General features: G+C 36.5%; 1 protein-coding gene across 2 annotated transcripts in view; it reads right to left on the bottom strand.

Annotated features, from left to right (window-relative positions):
* The window catches only part of LOC121877357, a 40,797-nt gene extending 19,466 nt beyond the window's left edge, over positions 1-21,331 (bottom strand). Inside the window, exons 1-4 of one of the 2 annotated variants that reach the window (XM_042383079.1) lie at positions 21,250-21,331; positions 5,881-6,040; positions 2,494-4,187; positions 248-523 (exon numbers count right to left, since the gene is read on the bottom strand). In XM_042383079.1, coding sequence (XP_042239013.1) covers positions 248-523; positions 2,494-4,187; positions 5,881-6,034 — 2,124 coding nt within the window. In that variant the 5' untranslated portion in view covers positions 6,035-6,040; positions 21,250-21,331. The remainder of the gene's footprint in view (positions 1-247; positions 524-2,493; positions 4,188-5,880; positions 6,041-21,249) is intronic. The other variant, XM_042383080.1, reaches the window with a different exon arrangement.
* Between the last annotated feature and the right edge of the window lie 1,753 nt (positions 21,332-23,084).

The following is a 23,084-nucleotide window of genomic DNA, read 5'->3' as shown; positions in this document are numbered from 1 at the left end:
GTGGTTTGGGGGTATGATATTGGAGTACATTTGTCATTAGGAACTGAACCCTATTTTTTCCAAATGTTCTATCGAGATATGAAAATTCACCTCACAAATGATTTTCTTGGAACCTAACTCATTCGTATAGCAGTGGATACCTGTATTTGAGAATCTCATGATTTGTTGGGTTGTGTTAGTATGTGTGTTGCCACAGTGAGCCGTCATTCAGGGTGGGCTAGAAATTAAGGCTTGTGACTGTACATACCGTATTTGGATCCTGTGTTGGATTTGTGTTCTTAGGGCGTAAGGACTTGACAGGAAGTGGACAGGGACCTCCACCAGCTATCACAGTACAGGTGGTATTTCCTGTTGTAGTCATCAGAAGGCCAGTCATTGGTGGCATGCTTGTATGGCCTGAAGGATGGCTAGCTGCAGAGGGTGCTGCTTGAGTAGATATCATACTAGTGTGTTGGCCCACAGATACTAAAGTGCTTTCTACACTGGTACCTGACGCTACTCCACGGCAGCCTGAACTTCCGCTCTGAAATTATGAATACAAATACTGTACAGTACATCACATCATGCATGGTTAAAATTACATAAGGCAGTCTGGATGAGTGGATATTCTGGAAGGACAAAGATATTGCCAAAGTGGTACTGTCCTCCTTCCCTCCCAGTACAGTATACAAGTAATGTCATATACTGTAGTGTACTCAAATTACTATATATGGGGTAGACCCTTGTCAGCAAATATGAAAACTTACCTCGCTGCAAATTACAATCCTACTCATTTTAACAAAAGTACACCTTAATGTGGTGTTTTAGTGGTCTTATTGGGTTGATAAACACCAAATTAAAATATATGAACTGTACACTTAAACACTCTAAGATAAAATGGGTGGATCATGTATTTAACATAACCAGAATGTAATTGTACAATACAGTGGTCTCTCGGTTAACGAAATTTCGGTTAATGAATTACCTTCCATAAGAATCTTCAATTCGGTTAACGAACAAAAATTCGATTAACAAAATCCTTATGAAAATCACGTTTTGTTGTGAGCATCAGCTGGTCAGCTGATGGCCCAGTCTGCCAATTCAGTAATCTGTTCTAAGTTTAAATTCGTTTCCAATGGATTAAATATCAATAAATTTCATCTTTTTAATATTTTTTTAATGTTTTATATTAAAATAATTAGTCATTTTAACATTTATTTAACATATTGATTATATATGCAGTACAAGGAACTAGTTAGTTGTGCATCCATCAGATTTGTGGGTCGGTCACCAGGCGTCAGTCTGGCTTTGTTTTCTGTGGAGAGAGAACCTATTTTGTTGGTGTCTTGAATATTTTTGCATTTTTCATTGAAATTATTGGTCATTCTGAACTTTAGTTAACATATTGATAATATATAGCGCAGTGCAGTGTTGATTTAAAGAAAATAATCTTGAATTACACCTAGTGAATTAAAATTTTATTGGTGAAATGAGGCATCAAGCATGGGTCCCCTGAAAGGTGATATTTACTCCATACCACTTCCTTCTCTTCTCCCTTCTCCTCCACCCCCACTTCTAATTCCCATCATCATCATCAACCAGGAACCTTCTACATACACACCTCAAAGTAAGTGTACTTTACTGCATTTTTTTTTTACTTTGTACGTACTTTTCGGTGAACTGGAACCAATTACCCAATATCCCATTAAAACAATGGATTCGGTAAACAAAATTTTTGGTTAACGAACGACCTTCTGGAACGAATTGTGTTCGTTAACCGAGGGACCACTGTGCTGTACCTATTCTGTTAAAAATCCGTGTCTTTCATCTTTGATATAAAATCTTCCTTGCACAAAGTTCTTTCTAAGTCAGGCACTTCATTAAACAGGCTTCAATAATCTACATCAAATACTAATAGAAATTATTAAGCAGAATAAGCATCCAATACTCTCTTATTGACATTAATTTATATAAAATGGTGAGAACACTTATCATGAAATGTCGATCTACATTACAGCATTTTCATGTGCAAGGGAGGAGAGCAAGGGGTACCGGGGTAAGCAAAAAATATGGTTGTGAGAAATGATTTCAAAGATCAGAGATGGCTAGAAACTGTGCAGCTTGGAGAGCTGCCATCAGGTTATCTAGCCAACTGAAACAATCTTGGAAAAAGGCTGTAAAATGGTGATGATGATGATGAATGAAAAATCACATGTGGTATAAAGATGGATGAGAAATGAAAATGTGAGAGATGTGCTATGCAGAGGTGAGAAGGTTTGACCAGGCCCCCACAAAGCAAGATGGTGGTAAAAGGTTTTTGGGCTTCAGGGATAACTGGCCCTTTTGACATGCACACTTCTCATTATTTCCCTTATGTAAAATTCATATGCCAAAACAGAAGCATATCACACTGACTATGTAAAGGAAGACGAAAAAATTGAGCCGTAATCTACCAGGTACAGTACATATAATATACAGTACCTATTAGACAAAGTATTTGTCTTAAAGTAGTACCTGTGAAGTTGCTGGATCAGAGAGGATATTGAAGACTGAATTTTCCCTTCGGTGAAGCCTGCCTGCACACGCCTCTAAGTTAGCACTTTCAACTTCAGTTGGAATTGCAGTCTCTGTCTGAGCATCACAAAGCTGCTCTTCCTTCTTTGGTCTGTGAGAAAAACAAACATTCTCATACTTGGGACTGGAAAGTTGGTTGTGGAAGCTGATGCTGCGACCAAACTTTTCTAGTGGACTGTATTCTTTGGCAGGGCTGACTTCTGGTGCAGAAACTGAACCGAGATTGTTATTATTTGTTTTATTGGTCGTCTTATTGATGTATTTGCCTGAGCTAATATGTCCTGATCCTCGATCTTCTCTTTCTCGTACTGCTGCTTCACTGCCACCACTGGGTCGTGAGAATCTGGCACCTAAATCATATCTCTCAGAATTACTGTCATCTCCATCTTCATCATCAGCATCTTCACAAAAATCATCAATCATATCCATTATATCTACATCACCCAAATTATTTTCGACACTGTCATTATCAGGTGGGTCATATTCATCATCATCTGCTTGAGGAGTAGGCCCATCTATTGCCTTATTTTGCACATCACAGAATTCATTTAATTCTACATTTAAGTCTTTTGGGAGATTCATTCCATCTCTTGGCACATTTAACGGACTACTTCTTGCACTTGGTCTGTCATCCAAACCAGCACTTGGACCTCTTCCAATATTTAGTGTAGAGTGATTTTCATGTACACTCAAATTCAAGGCCACATTGTCAATTTTACCATCACATATACTAGATTCACACCGTTTACACATAAGATTTCTCATTTCCGAACAATAATTATTAGCTTTTCTATCTAAAACACTTATAGGATTCAAAGCACCAGCAACACTAAAGGCAGTAGCATGTTCTCTATTTAATAATCTACTATCACACTCATCAACACAATTATCTTCACAGTCAGAATCTACATCCCCATCACCATTGGGCCCTGGGTCAAAATCCATTTCTAAAAAATCCATATCAGGAGAGAATAAGTTATTCTGCTCTGGTGGATCAGGTCTTGTAGAACGTAACCTATGCACCATTGCTCCACGATCATCAACACCTCGCTCTGTATTTGGTAAACCACAGCTCAGGCACATATCAATGAGATGTGACAGATTGGCCTCAAAATTCTCTCCCTTGTATGTATAAATACAGCCATCATCTTCATCTTCCTCTTCACCATTGAGAAGATTGAGTTGATCAGGGTACCTTGGAGGATCCCTACTCGGGCTCAGCTCGTTGCACCTTACTATGGGCTGCTGCTGTGGCAGCTGTTTGCTAGAGTTGATGGATGCATACATTTGGAAGTATTCATCCATACCATCCTTAACAGAAGTACCCTTCTCAGGATACACATTATTGTTCACTTTGGCTGGAAACTTATGATAGAGGCAATAAGATTTTTCATCAGCACACCTAAGATTACACTTTTCCTCAATCAGATTATTGTTGAGGAGGGATTGCTCACTATGTCTTTCACTTGACTGTGTACTGACTCCACTAGTTTGAACAGTGTGTCCTGATTGTGCCTTGTGAATGCCATTAACTGTTACCACTCCATTTGTGATGGGGAGTGTATGAGATGGTCTCAATACTTCACGTGGAGTTACTGCATTATTCTCCTCTTGACTCCATCGGTCTCCTGCTCCTAAGAAAAAAAGTAAAATAAATGTTATTAGAAAAATATCAAGAAAATCTTTTATAGCTTATATGTAATTAAAGAATGTCCTGTGGGATGATATAATAAAATGACACTATTACAGTTTTCAACATCATAATACAGTAAAACCACACTAAGGAAGACTAATTAGGGGGAAGGGGTGTCTGGGATAAGAGGTTGTCCACCTTAGAGCAAAATTTTCCCAAAAGACAGCCATTTTAAAAAAAAACGAGTACAACACCAATGTATCCCATTTTTATGAAAGAAATATGTTTTTTAATCAAAATTATTTAAAAAAAGTAATGTACACAAAGTTTTTCATATAATATCTCAGACTATAGGAGAATACAATTTGCATTGCTGAAATCCTTGCAAGACAGAGATTAATTTGAATATAAACGCTCGCAACTGAATTTACAGGGACTGTGAGAGGCTTACAAAGCATCAGGTCAGGTCAATAACATGGGATCCACTAATCCACACACCACCCACCGCACATGGAAGAAGAGCTTATAAAAATGGGGACATAACAAGTCATGTCAAGTCAGGTCAAAATATTGAGACCCACTAATCATCTACCCTACATTTACCCCAAATGCTTTCAAAGCATTTTTAACCTTGGGCCACTGACAAATAAATTTGTGTAACATATCAGTTTTGTAATGACCATCACTAAGATTTATAGAATTCAATTCCCTAATCAAACTTGCTTCAACCAGAAGTCTTTCTGTGACACATGATGATTTATACACTTCTAAGCTGTTTTCCCAAACTATGGGATGATTATTGTTCCTTATATGAACGAACAGCGCACTGCTTTCAGATGCTGTTCTAATATTGTACTTGTGCTGTTTAATTCTGAGTTGCAATGCTTTCCCAGTCTGTCCTACATAATTTCACCTGTTGCATATCACATGATAAAATATTTGACTTAAAGATATACAGTACAGGTATATAATTTACCCAGTGGCTTGATTCTCAACTAGACAGAATAATTGGGTTTCCTCCTTGTACATTACCCTGTGTGTACCCTATGCAAAAATAACACAAGTACACTTCTGGGTATTATGGCAGAAGCTGGAAAAACCCTTATTGGACTAATATCCTTCCAAAGGGGTTGGGTAACCAACTATACTAAAATAAAATAAAATTAGCAGCTACCATGATTGGTTGGTGGTGGGGTGGAGAGCATCTGGGAAGTTAAGTCATAATTATTGGTCACCAGTCAAACTCCCAGGTAAAACCAAAAGTTGCTCATCACTTTATAACACTTTTTATTTTCTTTCAATTGCTGTTCTGTATTTCCTTTATTAAGATGTTCAATGCGGTAATTTTCTCCACCTTGTTTTCGGACATTATTTCAGATTATAATTAAAATGTTGATTTGCGAGAATATGTAGAATGAAAAGAAAAAATTATTAAATAATGAAGAACTGTTGAGCAACCAAAAGACAAAAATCCCTTTAATCAATCAGGGATGACTGTGAGGAAGGGGGCAGGGCATATCTGTCAAGTTAATTTGATTATTGTACTGAATGTTAAGTCAAAAGATTGAAAAAAACAAAAACAAAAATTATCTGAAAAATAATTTCTCAAGACATACTCATTTACTGTTGTAATTAAATGTCAAAACATTAAGAATAAAATAAATATCACATAGAGAGTGAAAAGATGAACTGACCAGCAAGTAATTTATCTGAAGAAGTTCTGGCCCTGTCTCTCTCCATGGGTGGCTGGGAGAGCTTGGTGGTTGAAGATGAGAGATCCTGTTTTTTACCTAGATCCTCTAGTCTTTCTCCTTCATCACCAGGACCACACCCGCCACAGCTGTCCATGGCTACCTGAATTATATATTAAGCACATTAAACCATTTCTATTAAAACTATATGGGGTAAAGGTGGGTCACCCTGTACATAACCACCAATGACACAAACAACTATGTGAATATGCATCAATACATAAATAAGTAAACTTCTGATAATCCACAAGTTTAGTATTGTATTCATAGTCTGAGTAAAAATGAATGACTGATCCTGAAATCCTGTTTTCCAGGAACACTCAAAATCAGGCAGCTCTTATAATACAGGTTGTTAGCTAGAAGACTAACGGCCATTTTTTTAAACACTCGGGGCAGCAAGCCCGAATGTCGGGTTACTGTTTGGTAACCCGTCAAATGGATTCGCCAAGCTCGAATATCAATCCTGAACATCGGGTTACTATTTAGTAACTCGAACGTCGCAACTCGAGAGGGTTGGAACGCCTTATCCAATATAAATATAAACAAACCAGGTCGATCTACACGCCAAAATTGAAGCAGAAACATGAGTTGTGGAGATAAAAGTTAGTCTTCAAGGGAGAAGGCAGCCATCATCACCAATTATGCCAGAGTCTGCACCAGCAGGAACACTTAGATCAACTGATCCAACATCAGGATCACCCGTGCCACCAACAGCAGCATCAACATCCAGTCACAGGGAGAAGATAAGGAAGCAGGTGAACAAGAGGAATGAATGCTTCATTGCCATTATTAAGGACAGTACACAAGAATGGAGTGGTGCTATATTGGAGGCTTTAAAGGCCTTCACTAGTTTGTACAATACATTATCAGCCCAATCTGTGCGTAATGTATTTAGAGCAAGCATTAGAGTTGTTGCCCAATGGCATATATCAAGAGTGCAGCCATAATTCCACCTCTGGCTGTGGGCAATCTAGTAAACTCATGGAGATTTTGCCATCAGTGTCATAATTGATAGTGTATAAACTGTGATTTTCTTCTATCTCTCTCTGTTTACTATTTTTTCTTAGGCACTTAATGGAGAATGTGAAATATTTTTTGTTCCAACATTTATGTTATTTTTTTTTTGTTCCTTTGTGAAAACAGATGCAGGGGTATATTCTTTCAACTTAATTTGTGATATAATTTCAGATACAATAAACAGTACAGTACTGTGTATTGAACACTCATACTTATTGGAGAAATTTAATTGTCTTTTTTATCTCTGTTTACTGTTTTTTTTTTGGCACTTAATGGAGATGTGAACTCTTATTTTGTACGATCAAACATTTGTTATGATATTTTGTTCGTTTACTTCTTGTGAAACTAAAATAGATTCAACATATTTTTTGCTAGAATTTCCTAAACAATATATACTGTACTGTGATACTGTGTATTATAAATCCATACTTATTCTGGAATTTTAATAATTTTTATATTTTGCATTTCTTTTGTACTTTAATTACAATTTCAATACAGGTACAGTACAGTACAGTACAGTACTTCTAAAATCTTTCAAGAATGATAATTGCTATAACCGTATTTGCAATTTTAAACTAAGTATGATTACTATTAATTTATAAAGAAGACTGTACAGGTACTGTGATAAATTTGTTTTTACTGCTTGTTCTTATTCAGAGGAACTAAAATTGTTTATGGATTTCTCTGACACTTGCAAACTATTTCAGTACAGTATAGTACTTTGAAGCCTTTAAAAATATGTACATTTATTATTTCAAGCAACATACTAAACTGTTTGAATGATATAATTTTACATATACCCCGTACTCTTTTGTACTGTACTGTGATATACTCTTCTTTAGTCATGCCAGTGTAATCCCTTTTTAATTTTGTTTGAATTGAAATACTGTTTCAAGTTGTACTGTGATAGTGTTTGGAGCAAATAAAATGTGTTATTTAAAGACAAAAAAATTATTGGAAATTACCTTGATAATAAAATCTATTACTAAAAAAAATATTTTCTCAAACCAATAATGCTTCCATTCACCCTTACACTTGTTCTACTTTCAAACAAACTACATTATACAAATCAAAACGATGTATCAATTACACCCCTTTCTACAACGATGTGGTTCAGCTGTGAGAATATATCCAATCAATGCAGCCAAATATACAATAGCAATTTTTCATTTTGCCTGATTCTGGAAAGTGGATGTAATCTTTTGCCGTAAGGGTCAAAATAGTTGCATAGCTTTTGACAAACTTGCAAACTGATGACACAGAAATCTTCAAGCAGTCTGCCATACTAATTTGGAAGCTGCCACTGCTAAAGTATCTCAATGCAGTTAGGAGTTGCAGGTGTGTGTGGAATACTGCATCCTGTAGGATATACAGTATATATTTCTCTTATTTACTGTTTTGTCTAACATTGCATATCTTGATTATAGTAAACAACATGGCTCCTATGATGATATATATTATTGTGTTACATTTTAAGTTCTTCAGAGGATCACCCTCTGTAAAGTGCAACAACATACAGGTGATATCCCCATTAGCTGGAATAATTGGTGCAGAGCTCTTCCAGGGATGAGAGACTTCCAGATAACAAGAAGACTCTCAAACCATGAAAAATCCCACATCCCTAGAATTTTTCTGGTTCCATGTAAAAGTTCCGAGTTTAAACATTCTTTCACCCTCGGAGACCCGGGAAAAAACTCTTGAGAGTTTCAGGAAGTTTTCATAAAAATGTCCAGAAAATGTGCCTGATATTTAACCTCTTAATTTGCTCAAGGCCTGGAATCAAATTTAAGACTTTTCGAAATTAAAAAAAAAGAAAAAAAAAAAGAAAAGATTTTCAACCTTGAAAACTCGTTCACAGACACGGAATGTTGACAATTTTCTTGGAAAAACTCCGAGCCAATTTCAATTCTGAGTACATATTAATGAATTCTGGGTAATGAAGATATTACTGTACTGTCCTGTAATTATGGGAGGTGGGTTTAGGGGTTTTCATGGGTGCCAAGTACTGCATAGTGGTTATGTCCCCCCCCCCCCCTTCCCTTTTTTGCATCACTGCATAACATTGAATAAATACCCAATACACTTCTAAACAAATACCCAAATCCAAGATTTAGAGTTTCGGTCTACAAAGATACATTTAATCGAACCTAAGTAGTAGGCAGCTACCAAACAGGGAGGTACTACCACCTGGGAAGATATTGGAAGCAGAATGTACTGTATTGTCTAATGGTAGACCCTGCTGCCATATGGCATCACGAAAATTGTCACCTAGTCCCAGGTTGCTGATCTGTCTTTCTGCCTCATTTACACACAATTGCAGGGTCTCAATTGTTTCTCTTACTATTGACAACACAACATACATATTATCGTTTCTCACTATTGATTTATTTTTTCATTTTTGTATTTATTTATTATTATTATTATACTTTTTATTTATTTTATTAATTTATTATTATTATTATTATTATATTTTCGCCCTCCAGGCCCTGATGTGGGTCAGTGACTTGTGCCCGGGTGGGTTAATCACCTTAAAAAAAAAAAAAAAACCCTCACCTAACCTGACCTAAGCTAACTTAAGGAATCTTAAACCAAGTAAACAATGTGTATTTGTTCGAAACAAGGCTAACAAAGTACTTGGGTTAATACAAAGGAGTGTTGGTTATAAAATTAGCGAGGTCATCCAAAAACTATCTTACGCTTGTGAGACCTCACTTGGATAACGCAGTTCAATTCTGGTCACCGTACCACAGAATGGATACAGAATCCCTAGAAAGAATTCAGAGGAGAATGACAAGACTAATCCCGGACATTAGGAACCTTGAGTACAGAGACAGGTTAAAGCATCTTAATTTGCACTCCCTCGAGAGACGTAGAGTCAGGGGCGATATGATAGAGGTGTATAAATGGAAGTCAGGGCTAAACAAAGGTTACATTACAAAAGTACTCAAACTATCCAACCAGGAGCGAACTCGTAACAGTTGTTTTGAATTAGACAAATTTAGATTTAGGTGCGAAATAGGTCAACATTGGTTTGGTAATAGAGTGGAACAAGTTACCAAACATCATCATTAACTCGAATACGCTGGATAGCTTCAAACATAGGTTGGGTGGATATGTGAGCGATAGGGGCTGGGTGTAAATGGGACTGCCCAGTTTGGGCCAATAGGCCCGCTGCAGTTTCCTCCATTCTTATGTTCTTAACACAATTATCTTGAAGACAGCACCCTATTGTAACACCAGAATTTCTTGCCTCATCCTTCTTGAACTCTTGGCATGTGGTTCAACTCGTTCATGGATGCATTCCTTTGACAGCCTATACCACTTGATGAACTCCTCCTCAGAGAGATAAGCAAAAGGATTTTGATGGTCTCTAATAACAATACCAGTATGCTACAATGCCAGCCTGAAAAAAATAAAACAAAATCTAATATCTATTATCTATACAGTCTCTCCTTGACTTAAGACGGGGTTCCGTCCCGACCACCAGGCCGTAAGTCGAAAAGGCGAAAATAATACATAGAAATTCTAAAATAGGTGTCTCTTCTTCTTCTCAGCACCACGAGAACTCTCACTTTTGTGCTTGCCAGCCATTTTAAAGTGAATTACAAACAAAAATTCTGTCGGTACACAGAGGGATCACCAACATCGGGACTTGAAAATATGTAATGTGAAAAATATTTTATACAACCATGGCCGTCGTAAGTCGTGGAGAGACTGTATATTGCGGTAACTACTGTATATAAGATAAATTACTTTTGATAATAGTTTACAAGCTTGTTGCTTAGCTATTACAGATAATTTCTTTAAGAAATTTGTCCATATTATACAGTATTTAAATTTTGTTTATTGTTGTTCCAGTGATGTAAGATAGGACTGACACGATTTAAATCGAGTGATTGAAAACACCATTAATCAATTTTGGCACCTTTTTCTAACCCCGAGTTCGAACTTTTCGTCTAAAAAATATTTTACGTAACCTAATCTAAACTTACAAATATTGGTAGTACCCAAACACAACCGGAACAACAACCCAAACAGTGAAATATAGCAGGAAAATTTTTTTCCATGGTAATTATCAGCGTGGATCACGGATGACACTTGTTGTAAACTATTACCACAGCAACCTACCTAGTATATTTGGCTCATCTTATATCTTTCCTATATAATATATTGGCAAATTGGAAATGCCATTACAGGTACCTCCATCTATCACAAAGAAAAGTGCATTTTTTAACATGCTTGAAGCTATTAGAGGATGATTGTAGGAATACAATGCTTGATAAAATTGGAGAAGGGCGATGGGGAGCTGAAAAACTTAGGAGTTGAAGGTAAAACACCACGGGGGTACACGGCGATCTCTTAAAAATATATACATTTCCATTGGAACTGGTTATTAGGACATTAAAAATTTTTTTTTCTTTATTATCTCATCTTAATTTACTTATATTATATTTCAGAGACATTTTCTATTCATATATAACTAGTTTGAACATTCGGGATAAGTCTTTCGGGTGCCTACCAACGCCTGAGGACTTATCGTATTTTTCGGATTGGAAGACGCACTTTTTATTACAAAAATATACCTTGAAAATTACCATGCGTTTTCCGGGATGCTAGTTGATGAGTTGTAGCAGAATGTTACCTCATTTCAGATTTAGCAATTACAAGTATTCTCTATACCCCCCTGTGCTATAAAACAATTGATTTAACTAATATTGTTGATATACAGGGTACTGCAAAAATACGATTATTTACTTAATCAGTACCGGTACGTAAAAAAATACAAAATAAACGACTGCAGCTACACAACTCTAGCTGCTGTGTGGTTTGTTTACTAATGGCAGTGGTGCAGCAGCGCCATCTATTGAGGAATTGCTAAAGGTTGTCTGCTGGTCTCAAAGCGCAGGAATGTTTGTTTCTTCATACGTAGGCTCTCATATTTGGACACCTATTTAGATTGTAAAAACCTCGCAAAATTCAAATCGTCCAAATTTAAATACAACTTCCTATGGAGAAAATTAATTTGAGTCTGTTACTTTTCATGTTTGGCTAAATTTTGTCTTATTTACCCTACAGTAGGTTCCCCAATTTTGCGAGTTTTAATTCGACGTTTTTTTATTTGGAAAAAAAAATACACAATTTCAAATTTCGACGGCGGAAACTCGAATTTCAACGGGTTTGAGAGGCCCGCCAACGTTTAGACATGCACAAGCGTGTAAACAGTGTCATTTCTCTCATGTACAAAAGATTCATTATTGTTTATTACTTACGGTAATTTTGTTTTGATTGAATTAATGTTTGTGTGTGCAAAATGAACAATACAATTCATAAATAATACGTAGAATATTAAAACACACGAGGAGACGAGACGGCATTGTTTTCGTTGTTTACAAAACCAGTGACTGAAAATGGAAAAACTGTAGCAACCATTTCACACGACCTAGGCTTCTCGCACTCGACCATATCTACTATTTTGAAGGACAAGGAACGTATTCGTGAGGTAGTTAAAGGATCAGCACCTATAAAGGGAACTATAAGAACGAAGAAAAGACAAGGTCCTATTCATGAGATGAAAAAAATATTTGTGATATGGATGGAAGACCAGATACAAAAGCATGTACTCTTAAGCCTTCTAACCCTACAGGCAGGAGATGAGTGCGACCAAACCTTCACATCAAGACATGGGTGGTTCCAAAGATTTAAGAACTGCTACAGTTTACATAATGTAAAGGTGAGTGGAGAGGCAGCTAGTGCTGTTGTTGGTGCTGCCAAAACTTTTAAGGAGGAGCTAGATCGTGTCATTGTGGAGGGAAATTATTTGCCTGAGCAAATATTCAATGTGGATGAAACTGGATTATTATGGAAGTGCATGCCTGAACGGACATACATCCACAAAAGGCGCAATGCCGGGATTCAGGACCGAATTACACTTCTGTTGAAGTAGCTGGTTTCAGATAAAGCCCTTCATGATCTATCATTCAGAGAACCCAAGGCCTTTTAAACATGTCAACAAGCACACACTGCCAGTGTTTTCAGTAACAAGCATGGATGACCCTAGTACTGTTTGAGGATTGGTTAATGACTTGTTTCAATCCACGAGCCAAGGCTTATTGTCTGCAACAAAAATTTTGTTAATTTTGGATAATGCTCGGGACACCACCACACCTGGACGACATGTACCCTGATGTTAAGGTAGTCTACATTCCACCTAACACTACCTCTATCATCCAACCCATTGATCAAGTGCTATTGCAGCTTTTTAAAGCGTTATTCATTATGACCTTCGCTCAGGCTGTTGCTGCTACTGAAGGTGAGAAAATGCTCAGAGAGTTTTGGAAGGACTACAACATTTTGAAATGTATAAAGAACATTAGTGCAGCATGGGATGAGGTTACAGGTCTGTGCATGAATGGAACATGGAAGAAAGTCCTGAAAAGATATGTGAACAGTTTCAGAGGATTTAATGAAGATGATGTAATTTCTGAGATTAGTAACAAGATAGTGGAGTTGGATAAACAGCTTGAGTTAGAAATTGATAATGAAGATGCTGAGCAGTTGGTTGAAAGTGTAGCAGAAGAGCTAACTAACGAGGATCTTATTGAACTGGAAGCACAGAAAAATGCAGGGGAAGAAGGGAGTCTAAATGTAGAAGAACCTGCACTCCCCAAAATTTTCAGTGAAGCAAATGGCAGAGGCATTTGCTACAATTAATGAGGGGATGCAAATGTTTTCGGAATGGATCAAAATGTTGGCGTTTGCAAAGTTAACAGAATGGTCCAAGATGCACTTGCTTGCTACGGAGATTTATAATGAAAAGAAAAAGCAAACTGTGCAGTCTAAATTGGACATCTATTTTAAAGTCCCCCATTGCTGTCTCCCACGCCCCACCAGTGCTGCCTCTTCACCCCTAAAGATGATCCAATACCTTCAACCAGCAAGTTTCCCTGTACATTAACCTGTCTGAAAGCGACATTGATGACCCACCCAGCCTTGTCTCCTCCTCTGCTTCATCCAATTAATATATAGTCTCCATGTATAACTGTAAATAGAAAATTATGGGGGCCCTGTGTGCATTTAGCAGATTACATTAAAGGTAATAATTAAAGAGAGAACAAACATTACCTAAGAGGAGAAGAGTGAGCCAGGTTTTAAGGCTGTATTAAAGGGTATAGCTGTACTAAATATCAACAATCTTTTCATTTTTTACAATATGTTTGGTATCTACAAGAGTAAAGTTTGACTATAAACAAGCCTCAGGAACGTAACTCGTTCATAAGTAGAGGAGCACCTATAGTGTAATATCTCCGTTAGCCGGTATCCCTCAAACCCGCAACTCTCTGATAGCCAGAATTAAAAATTTCTCATGAAATTTTCTGGAAAATTCCGGCTTTAGGAACAATTTCTGGGGGCACATTTTTCGGGAAAATTCAGAGAAAGTTTTCCTGGTACAGTACGCCAGGACAATTCAGGGATTTTTATTTCATGGATTTTCATTTCGTGGTCCTCTATTATTCACGGATGACACCCAAGAATGTCTGCGGGTAGTTTTAAAGTTGCCGGCATTTTTGCAGCAGGAATAAAGGAGCCATTCGGTTTAGAGAACAGTAATTTCCTTTACCTGTAATTTATATACAGTCGGCCCTTAACATACGCAGGGGTTACGTAACAGAGATAGATAGCCAGGATAAAATCCGCCAGATATGTGCGTCTTCTCCCCCCACCCCCCCCAGTAAAAACCTGGCCTCTATGTCCTTATTTACCGTGATATACCTGTGTGTAGTTCAAGTTTTAAGACCAAATATTTGGCAAAAATTGGGGGCTTCCACTTAAACGGGTAATAGTTTCCTTAGGTTGAAAAATATTTACCAGTAACTACCAGTAAACAATGGAAACGACACCAACGCACCACCAGCTGTGAGTAAGCCGGGTACATAAGCAGCACAGATCTCTTTAAGGCCATCATAGCAAGCCCAAAGTAGCCAAATCCATGGTATGGTAGCACAGGACGATGTAAAACATAAAGTATTGATTTATTGCGTTTATTTATAGATTGGACATAAATTTTGTCTATTACATTTGAAACATCAATCTTGTTAATTAAATTTGAAATAAAAAGAAAAACTACGATACCGTCAGATGCATTAAAATATTACATCACAAGTACATTTTACCTTAACTGTATTCTCAGAATAAATATAGAATGTAATATTTTTGCTGGATAAATCATGAATCAATGACTTTCGCTTGTTATTCAGCATTTACTGCAATCGCTTTTCAATGGTTTTCAGTTAAAAAACTGTTGTACTCGCACTGTATTGCAATATCTATCCTATCATTAGCCTTTATAATCCACAACTGAAAAACCATTCAAAAAGCGACATGTGTAACATTTTGAACGTAAAGAAGAGAAAGTCATTGGTTTCACACAATTTTATCCCACTTTCCACTGTAATATGTACATCATTTCAGCAAAAAATATGACATTCCATGTTCTCAGAAATAAATGGTAGTTTTGTTGAAACGTAATGTACAGTATTTAATATTAAAATGCAAAAAATAGCTATAAAACAATTAATACACCCGTAATGTACTGGCTGGCATCTCCACTGCCCCTGCTCCCCGCCAGTCACCTCCCGCCTATCCCTCCGCCCTCCACATCGGGTTACCACATTGTTGTATTACAATAATATTCTATCCTAATTCACTTGAATAAATACTACTTATACCATATTTCTGAATATTTTCATTAAAATCCATCAAAATCTCATTTTCTTGTCATCGTTTTCAAAGCACCAAAACAGCTCCTCCCAGCTCTCTCCTTGAACAGGGCTAGAGGGTACGTGGTTTTTCTAATCATTTTCAGTTAAAAAAATGTTACATCACATGTATATTTTACCTAACCTGCACCAATGAATATATTCTCAGAAATAAATAGTAGTTTTGCTGAAACGTGACGATTTCAATGTAAAGTAGATAAAATATATATGATGAAAAACAAAAGACTTTACCTAACCTTCCGATGTTCAAGAGATGTTACTGCTTTTATAATTAGTTTTCGTTAAAATACTGTTATATTACAATGATATTCTATTCATACTGTGCTTGATATAATGCATTCACGGAAATGTATTATTTTGCTGAAATGACGACGATTCCAGTGGAAAGTGGATAAATCGCGATTTAAACAATTACTTTTCGCTGCTCAAAAGATGTTACCGTAATCGCCAATGTTTTAAGTTAAAAAAACTGTTGCATCACAAGTGAATTAGGATAGAATATTATTGTAATACAACAGTTTTAACTGAAAACCATTCAAAAGCCATTATGGTAAATATCTTTTTGAAACGTAAAGAAAGCGAAATATTGCTTTCTTCACTCTTCCACTGTATTATGGCGTCATTTCAGCAAAATATTACATTTCCATATTTTCAGAAATAAATAGTAGTTTTGCTGGAAATGAGTGCATTTCTTAAATTAGGATAAACTACATGAAAACAAAAGACTTTACCTAACCTTCTGATGTTCAAGATATGTTACTCGTTTTTTAGTAGTTTTCGGGTTAAAATACTCTTATATTAGTGATATCTTTATTCATACTGTACTTGATATAATACATTCAATGGAAAATGTAACATTTTTGCAACTACAATGCTGATGTCAACACAAGTGTGGTTATAGGCGAGACTGGACCGAAAGGAGGGAGAGCTATGCATGTGTGTGTGAGGTTATGCCGGTGTCCCATGTTCGGTGCATGTATTTGAATGTACTTCAATTACTTCAATGTACAGAATATTCCTCTGGCGGGAATCCGCGTATTTGCAAATCCTTATTATAAACCCGCGTATGTTAAGGGCTGACTGTATCCAGTATGTGTGTGTGTGTGTGTATACACACACACATATATACTGTATGTATATATAGTACAATACAGGTAAAAGAAATAATTGTCCTAAGGGCAAACACGAGAATATGCATTTCTTTGTAAACAAGTAAAAATGTAATCCCCCCCCGGGCAGCAAATGACCATGATTTAGCAATTCGCGGCCATTTTGAGAACCTAACCCCCGTGAATTTCAAGGGCATGCTGTACCTGGAAAATTCCGGGGTCAAGAGATAGTACAGTATAGTCTCGATTTACGCGGATTTGGTTTCTGCGTTTGGTCATGTATGCGGCACCTTGCCAGACCGGCAATTTTTATTTACACGGTTCATTCCATCATTTATGCAGGAAGCAGCGCAGGCAGGGTGTGCACAAGGTCGCCCAGTCAACAAAACATTACCGAGTTCTTCACCGCCCGGCGGCCAAGTCAGTGATAGTGAGGATACGGACTGGGGTTTGACAAAGAGGCCCTGCAAGCCTCTGTGGTGGATAATGATACAATTGATACAGGTGAGGGCCAATGATTTGCCCTCTGCCTGGAACCAATCCCCATCGTGTGCCCAGCCATCTTTTCTACTAAGTAAGTATTAAAAAACCTAATATTATTGATATTTCTCTTAAATATTAATTGTGTGCATACCATCATAAAATTAAGATGTTATTTTTACTACAAAGTACGTATTATCGGAAAAAGTGTAGTTTGGGTGTCGGCCCAGTCTCTATTTCAATTAATCCCATATGATCTGCTATTTTGTTTATGCGTTTCTCGTTTTACGAGGACCTCCACGGGTTCAATTGACAGCGAAAATGAAGACTATACTGTAATGCACAATTTCTGGAGCTTCCGAGAATATTTTTCCATTACCAAGAAAATTCCAGGGATGAGGGATTTTTCTCAGGCTTTGAGAGATGACATAATGCATCTATTCTGGAACACCCGAGAAAATTTTCAGTTACCCAGAAAATTCCAGTGATGAGTTTTTTTTCCCCGGATTTGAGAGTTGTCTCGTTGCCGGAAATCTCTAATTCCCAGTAGTGCTCTGCACCAATTGTTCAGGCTAACGGAGATATCTGTATATATATATATATATATATATATATATATATATATATATATATATATATATATATATATATATATATATATATATATAGGAATAACAGATGAAGCTGCAGCAAGAGAAGAAAGTGAGTTTCTATATCATTAAACCACAGAATGTAGAACTGTACAGTAATGTACAGGTACTTCTCAATTTACGACCTACTTGACTTACGACCATCTGGACAAACGACCGCCGCAGTCGTACAATTTTTTTTTTAAATTACGTATTTTCGAGTCCCAACGTTAGTGATCGCGCTGTGCACTGTACTGACATAATTTTCGTTTGTAATTCCCTTTAAAATGGCTGGCAAGCATAAAAGTGAGAGTTCTTGTGGTGCTGAGAAGAAAAAGAGACCCATTTTAGATTTTCTCTGTATTATTTTCGCATTTTCGACTTACGACCTGGTCGTCGGTCCCTAACCGTGTCGTAAGTCGGGGACTGAAAACAGTACTGCGGTAGTGATACGCCAGCATCGGATAGTCCAAGAGCAATGTAACGGTTGTTGAATTCTATAAAATAAACTTTCATTAACACTCCTGTAGACATACTATTACTGATTAGAGACCAAGCATAAGTTTAAGCAAAGGACCCTCCTGGAAATAAACACCTGACAGCTTTGTTGGCTATCCTTGGTCAAGTTGCCTTACTGACATACTGTTTACTTTTGTTGTTTACCTGCACTGTCACGGCACACAGGAAACTGTATACTCCCACGGACTACATGCACTGTATACATGCGGTACATTGTGGTATTTATGCTGAAGTATATAACTGCATAGTTTATAAACATGCTTATGCAATTGTAAACCTGTATGACAATTTTACAGAATAAATATTATTACAGTACTGTATTAGTATTATTTAAGTAATTTCACTTTTAAGAGTTTTTATGTTTCCAGAGGGGCTGCTGCTTCTGTCCGCAATTTTTAGTTTCTGGGATTGAGCGTGGTTAATATCAGAAATCTTTATTTTTATTTTTTTTAGATACAGCTACATCCTTTAATTTGTCATTCATAAAATGAGGAAAACTAACATACCAAACGTCTACTAAAATACCATATTACAATTACTTTCTAATTTATTATTTTAGAACAATAAAATCCTTTTTAAAGATTCATTTTATGTCATAATGGGAATTTGCTAAAGGAAATAAGTTATCTAATGTTTTTCATGGGGCTTTGAATGAATATGACCTGTATTTTGAGAGCTAATGCTTATTTATGGAGATATGACCCATTTAACATGAGCAATGACTACACTGTCTTTTAAAGTAGGCAGTAGTTTGAAGTTGCGTGAAAATCTAGGGTTAAAACACCAAACAAACCTGATCCAGCCTAACCTGACCCAGGAAAGTGCTAATTCTATTAAAAGCTTACCATATCTAGCCAATGGCAGAGCAAAGTGATTCTGTTTGTTTTTTGTTTTTGAGCATTTTCTGTGTTTCGGTCATGAGGGAGCCATAACACGACTGAATATTGCTAGATTAAATTTTTGCGCATCTGTAAATCTTCCAAAAGAGTTGAACTGTCCTCTGATTGGTCAAAGCTAACCTAACCCCACATTTTTCATCTTCAGAACCTTGCCCACTTTGTGCAAATCATGGTTGTCTCCCCTTAAATATTTATCAGTGACAAAAATAAAAGTAATATTCTTTCAACTTACCATGAAAAACATAGGAAACCCATTTCTGATATTAAATTCACGTTAAGGCATAAAACGAATCTTTACTAATTCCATTTTGCCAAAAAAACCATCAACAGTCTAAAAATGGCATACTTGGTGAGGTCATGTTTGCTGTCTTCCTCAGCCTATTACAGACTTGAAAAGTGATGTGACGCAAAACACATTCCACGAACACTTTTGTAATTTTTTCAGGTCAAGGTGGATTAGACGATTAGCACCAGAAGAAAGTTATGGAACTACACCAAGTTTTCAGATGTTTTTTGGATGATACTGAACATGAAAACAGAAATAACAATGCACAGAACATATTAAAACCTTACCTAACCTCAACTAACTTAATAACCCGTGTATTGTCATTTATATTTTCTTACATTATCTCTACGTAAAATGAATGCATTGAATCCAGTAATAAACACACCCAATGAGATCGTTGTTCGTTTCTTGACATGTAAACAAAGACTGTAGATGCGCCGGTATAGCAGACGATGTGAACCAAAACATATTCGCCACAGGAGATCCAACAGTGCCATTATTACGGTAAATAATTTATTTCTTCTCCTACAAAGCACATAGAATTTAGATTACTGCCATATGATCAGTGGTCCCAGTGTTTTTACTCCTTTAATTCCCTCTTCTTTCATGCCATGCCCATTAACAAGTAATTTATGACCAAAGGATTGGCTAAAAAGATGAAGGAAAAAAAATACTACAATGTAATTTTGATTTTATTACTCAGCATTATCCAAGCACCATCATCTGAAAACTTGGTGCAATTCCATAAAGTCCTTCTGGTGATGTCTCCTTCACCTTTACCGTTTTACAAAATAAGAAAGTTTTTATCTCTTAAGGAAATATTTTCTTGAGTTGGTGCTGAGGCTGGACCACTGTCAAGTTTTACCAAATCATCTTTCAATAAAAAATCTTAAAGATACATTCTTGTTAGCACAGTATTATAATGCATAAAGTGCCCCTGTGAAATGTCAGTCTTCCCGACAAGGTTAAACCACTGATAATGGTAGACAAGAAACTACGAAATCTAATCTATCAACTAAATATATAAGATTATTATGTTAGTCTCTTGTTGGTTCATGTCATCTGCAGTCACTAAATGTTCAGCCTCCCAGAGATAGCTGTTGACATTAGGTATGGACTTAATGCCTCTGCTTAAGTTGATTTTTGTTCCTTTCTACATCAATGAATTTGTACTCTATAAATTAAAACAAAGGTGTCTACATGCTCCCAAAACAAAGCATCAAGAGATAAGATGATAACCAACGCCTTGGCATATACCAAAGGTGCATTTCATCACCAACCATTAATAACTTTGATGAGTTCTGACGGAATAAAATAATGCAAATATTTTACTAAACAGAATAATATACTGATGACTTAACATTTGGATTAGGATGCAGTTCAAAACATCTCACCCGAAATTTACAAAAAGGATGGTTGTTTTGTTATATAAACCTGAATAAGTTACATTAGACACATAATGAAATGAGAACACAATAAATTTCTATCGTTGCTACACACTAAAGCGAATATTTACAGTAAATAATATTGATACCCTTTTGTTATCTATACTCTGATATCTTCACAAGGCTATAAGGCTTTACGAGAATTACAAACCTAAGACAGGAGAAGCGGCAAGATACCATGGGCCACAAGGTCTGCGTCACTCCCAACTGACCACTCCGCCATATTGACCCAGAGGTACCAACCCTTCTCACCAACAACACGCCCGAGACAGGTCTACCAACTAAATACTCCACTTTTTAATAATTATAATATTAATTTGTAATTTCTATTATAATTCATCGATATTTCAATATAATAAGAGGCAGTTATATATGAAATAATACTCAAATGCCGAAATCATGACTGAAGCAAGATATACGGCATTGCAAAACACTTTTTACATGTCATTTATTATATAGCTGTATTTGCTTAATGTCTTGGACGAAGGCGCTACACATTTATCTCTCGTGATCTTCATATGACTGTACAACACTAAACAGTACTAAAGCGAGCTACGTAGTGACTACAACATATATTCAGAATTGTATCAATACCCTACTATGTTCTCGGCGTGTACGGATAAATATGGCAAACATTGATTCACGACACTTATTTTAAATGAATTAATTTTAAAATCATGAACTTTCACGAAAGATCGATAAAGTTTCCTACGAATTAGACAGACAAATATAATTTCACTGTACAACTGTAAGGGTGGTGGCAAGTTTATAAAAGCAGAGACTACAATTTTAATGCATTTATTCTATGGTGTGTTGTACAGTGAAGTTGGTACACTGGTAATATACTCTGTAGCTGAAGTATAGCGATTAGAACAGTGGTTCAGACAATCAGTGGTTCCCAAATTTTAGTGAGTCATTACCAATTTTTCGCATGTCTACCTTCATAATGACCCACCCATCTGATTCCATAATAACTATTTGTATCATCAACTGCGATCAAAAGATTGGCGGAATTATATCTACAGAGTGAGAACAAGTTATATTGTTCACTCACTTCTGGCTTCACAGTTACAAACAACATAAAGAACTTAATAATGTAATAATCAGCTAGACGGGTGGGGTTGTTATACTGCAGCTAGGTGCCTCATCCGGTGCAGAGTACCCAATTACCCACATAAAAAATCGAATAATCCAAGTCCTAACTGGGGTAATTTACCCCTAGTTTTGGAACCACTGGATTAGAGTGTTCGTTTTTCGTATTCTTTATCGAACTGAAAGAGAATCAGGAAAAACGCAATTATCTTGTCAATTAGAAATCGTTACTGTTTATACAGCATACACTGTACTTATGTAGTAATTAATTTTCGGATAATCAATAGTAAGAGAACGGTGTTATGTGTTCAAACTGCATAAATACCTAACGGATTAAAACATACATATTATACTGTACTGTATTTGCAAACGATTCACAAAAATTTTGTTTAATGAAACATATACCATAGTGCACAGAGTTCTTGTTGCCCATGTAAAAAATAAGTCTTAGTGTAATCGCTCATAAGAGCGATTTTGGTTTGTGCAGGACAATAAGACCCTTGTCGTTGACGCGATGAGTATAATTCGGTCAAAACCTGTTGAATACAATTCACATATAACAACTGCTGGTACATCAGGACACAATTTGAATAATACTATCAATATACAGTGCATAATTACACTTATTAAAGTTATTTAGAGTTCTCAGAGGATTCAACAGTTCACAATCACACTCACATTTTGGGGTATAGGGTTAGACCAACGAGAACAAATATATTTAGAGTCTCGTCACTGGGCGTATTAACACTGAGTCCTTTGTCTTCACTTTGACACTTCGCACCGGGCCATCTGACTCCTGGGGAAGGGTTGTCCAGAGATGATCACAATATCCCCACCGTGGAGATTATGGCGAGTTTTGAATAATCTTTGTCACTGACGTAGTGTCAGGAGATA

The sequence above is a fragment of the Homarus americanus genome, unplaced genomic scaffold (assembly GCF_018991925.1).
Source record: "Homarus americanus isolate GMGI-L3 unplaced genomic scaffold, GMGI_Hamer_2.0 scaffold367, whole genome shotgun sequence".
Taxonomy (NCBI): Eukaryota; Metazoa; Arthropoda; class Malacostraca; order Decapoda; family Nephropidae; genus Homarus; species Homarus americanus.
Note: the sequence above shows the minus strand (reverse complement) of the source record. Positions and strands in the feature narration are given on the sequence as shown.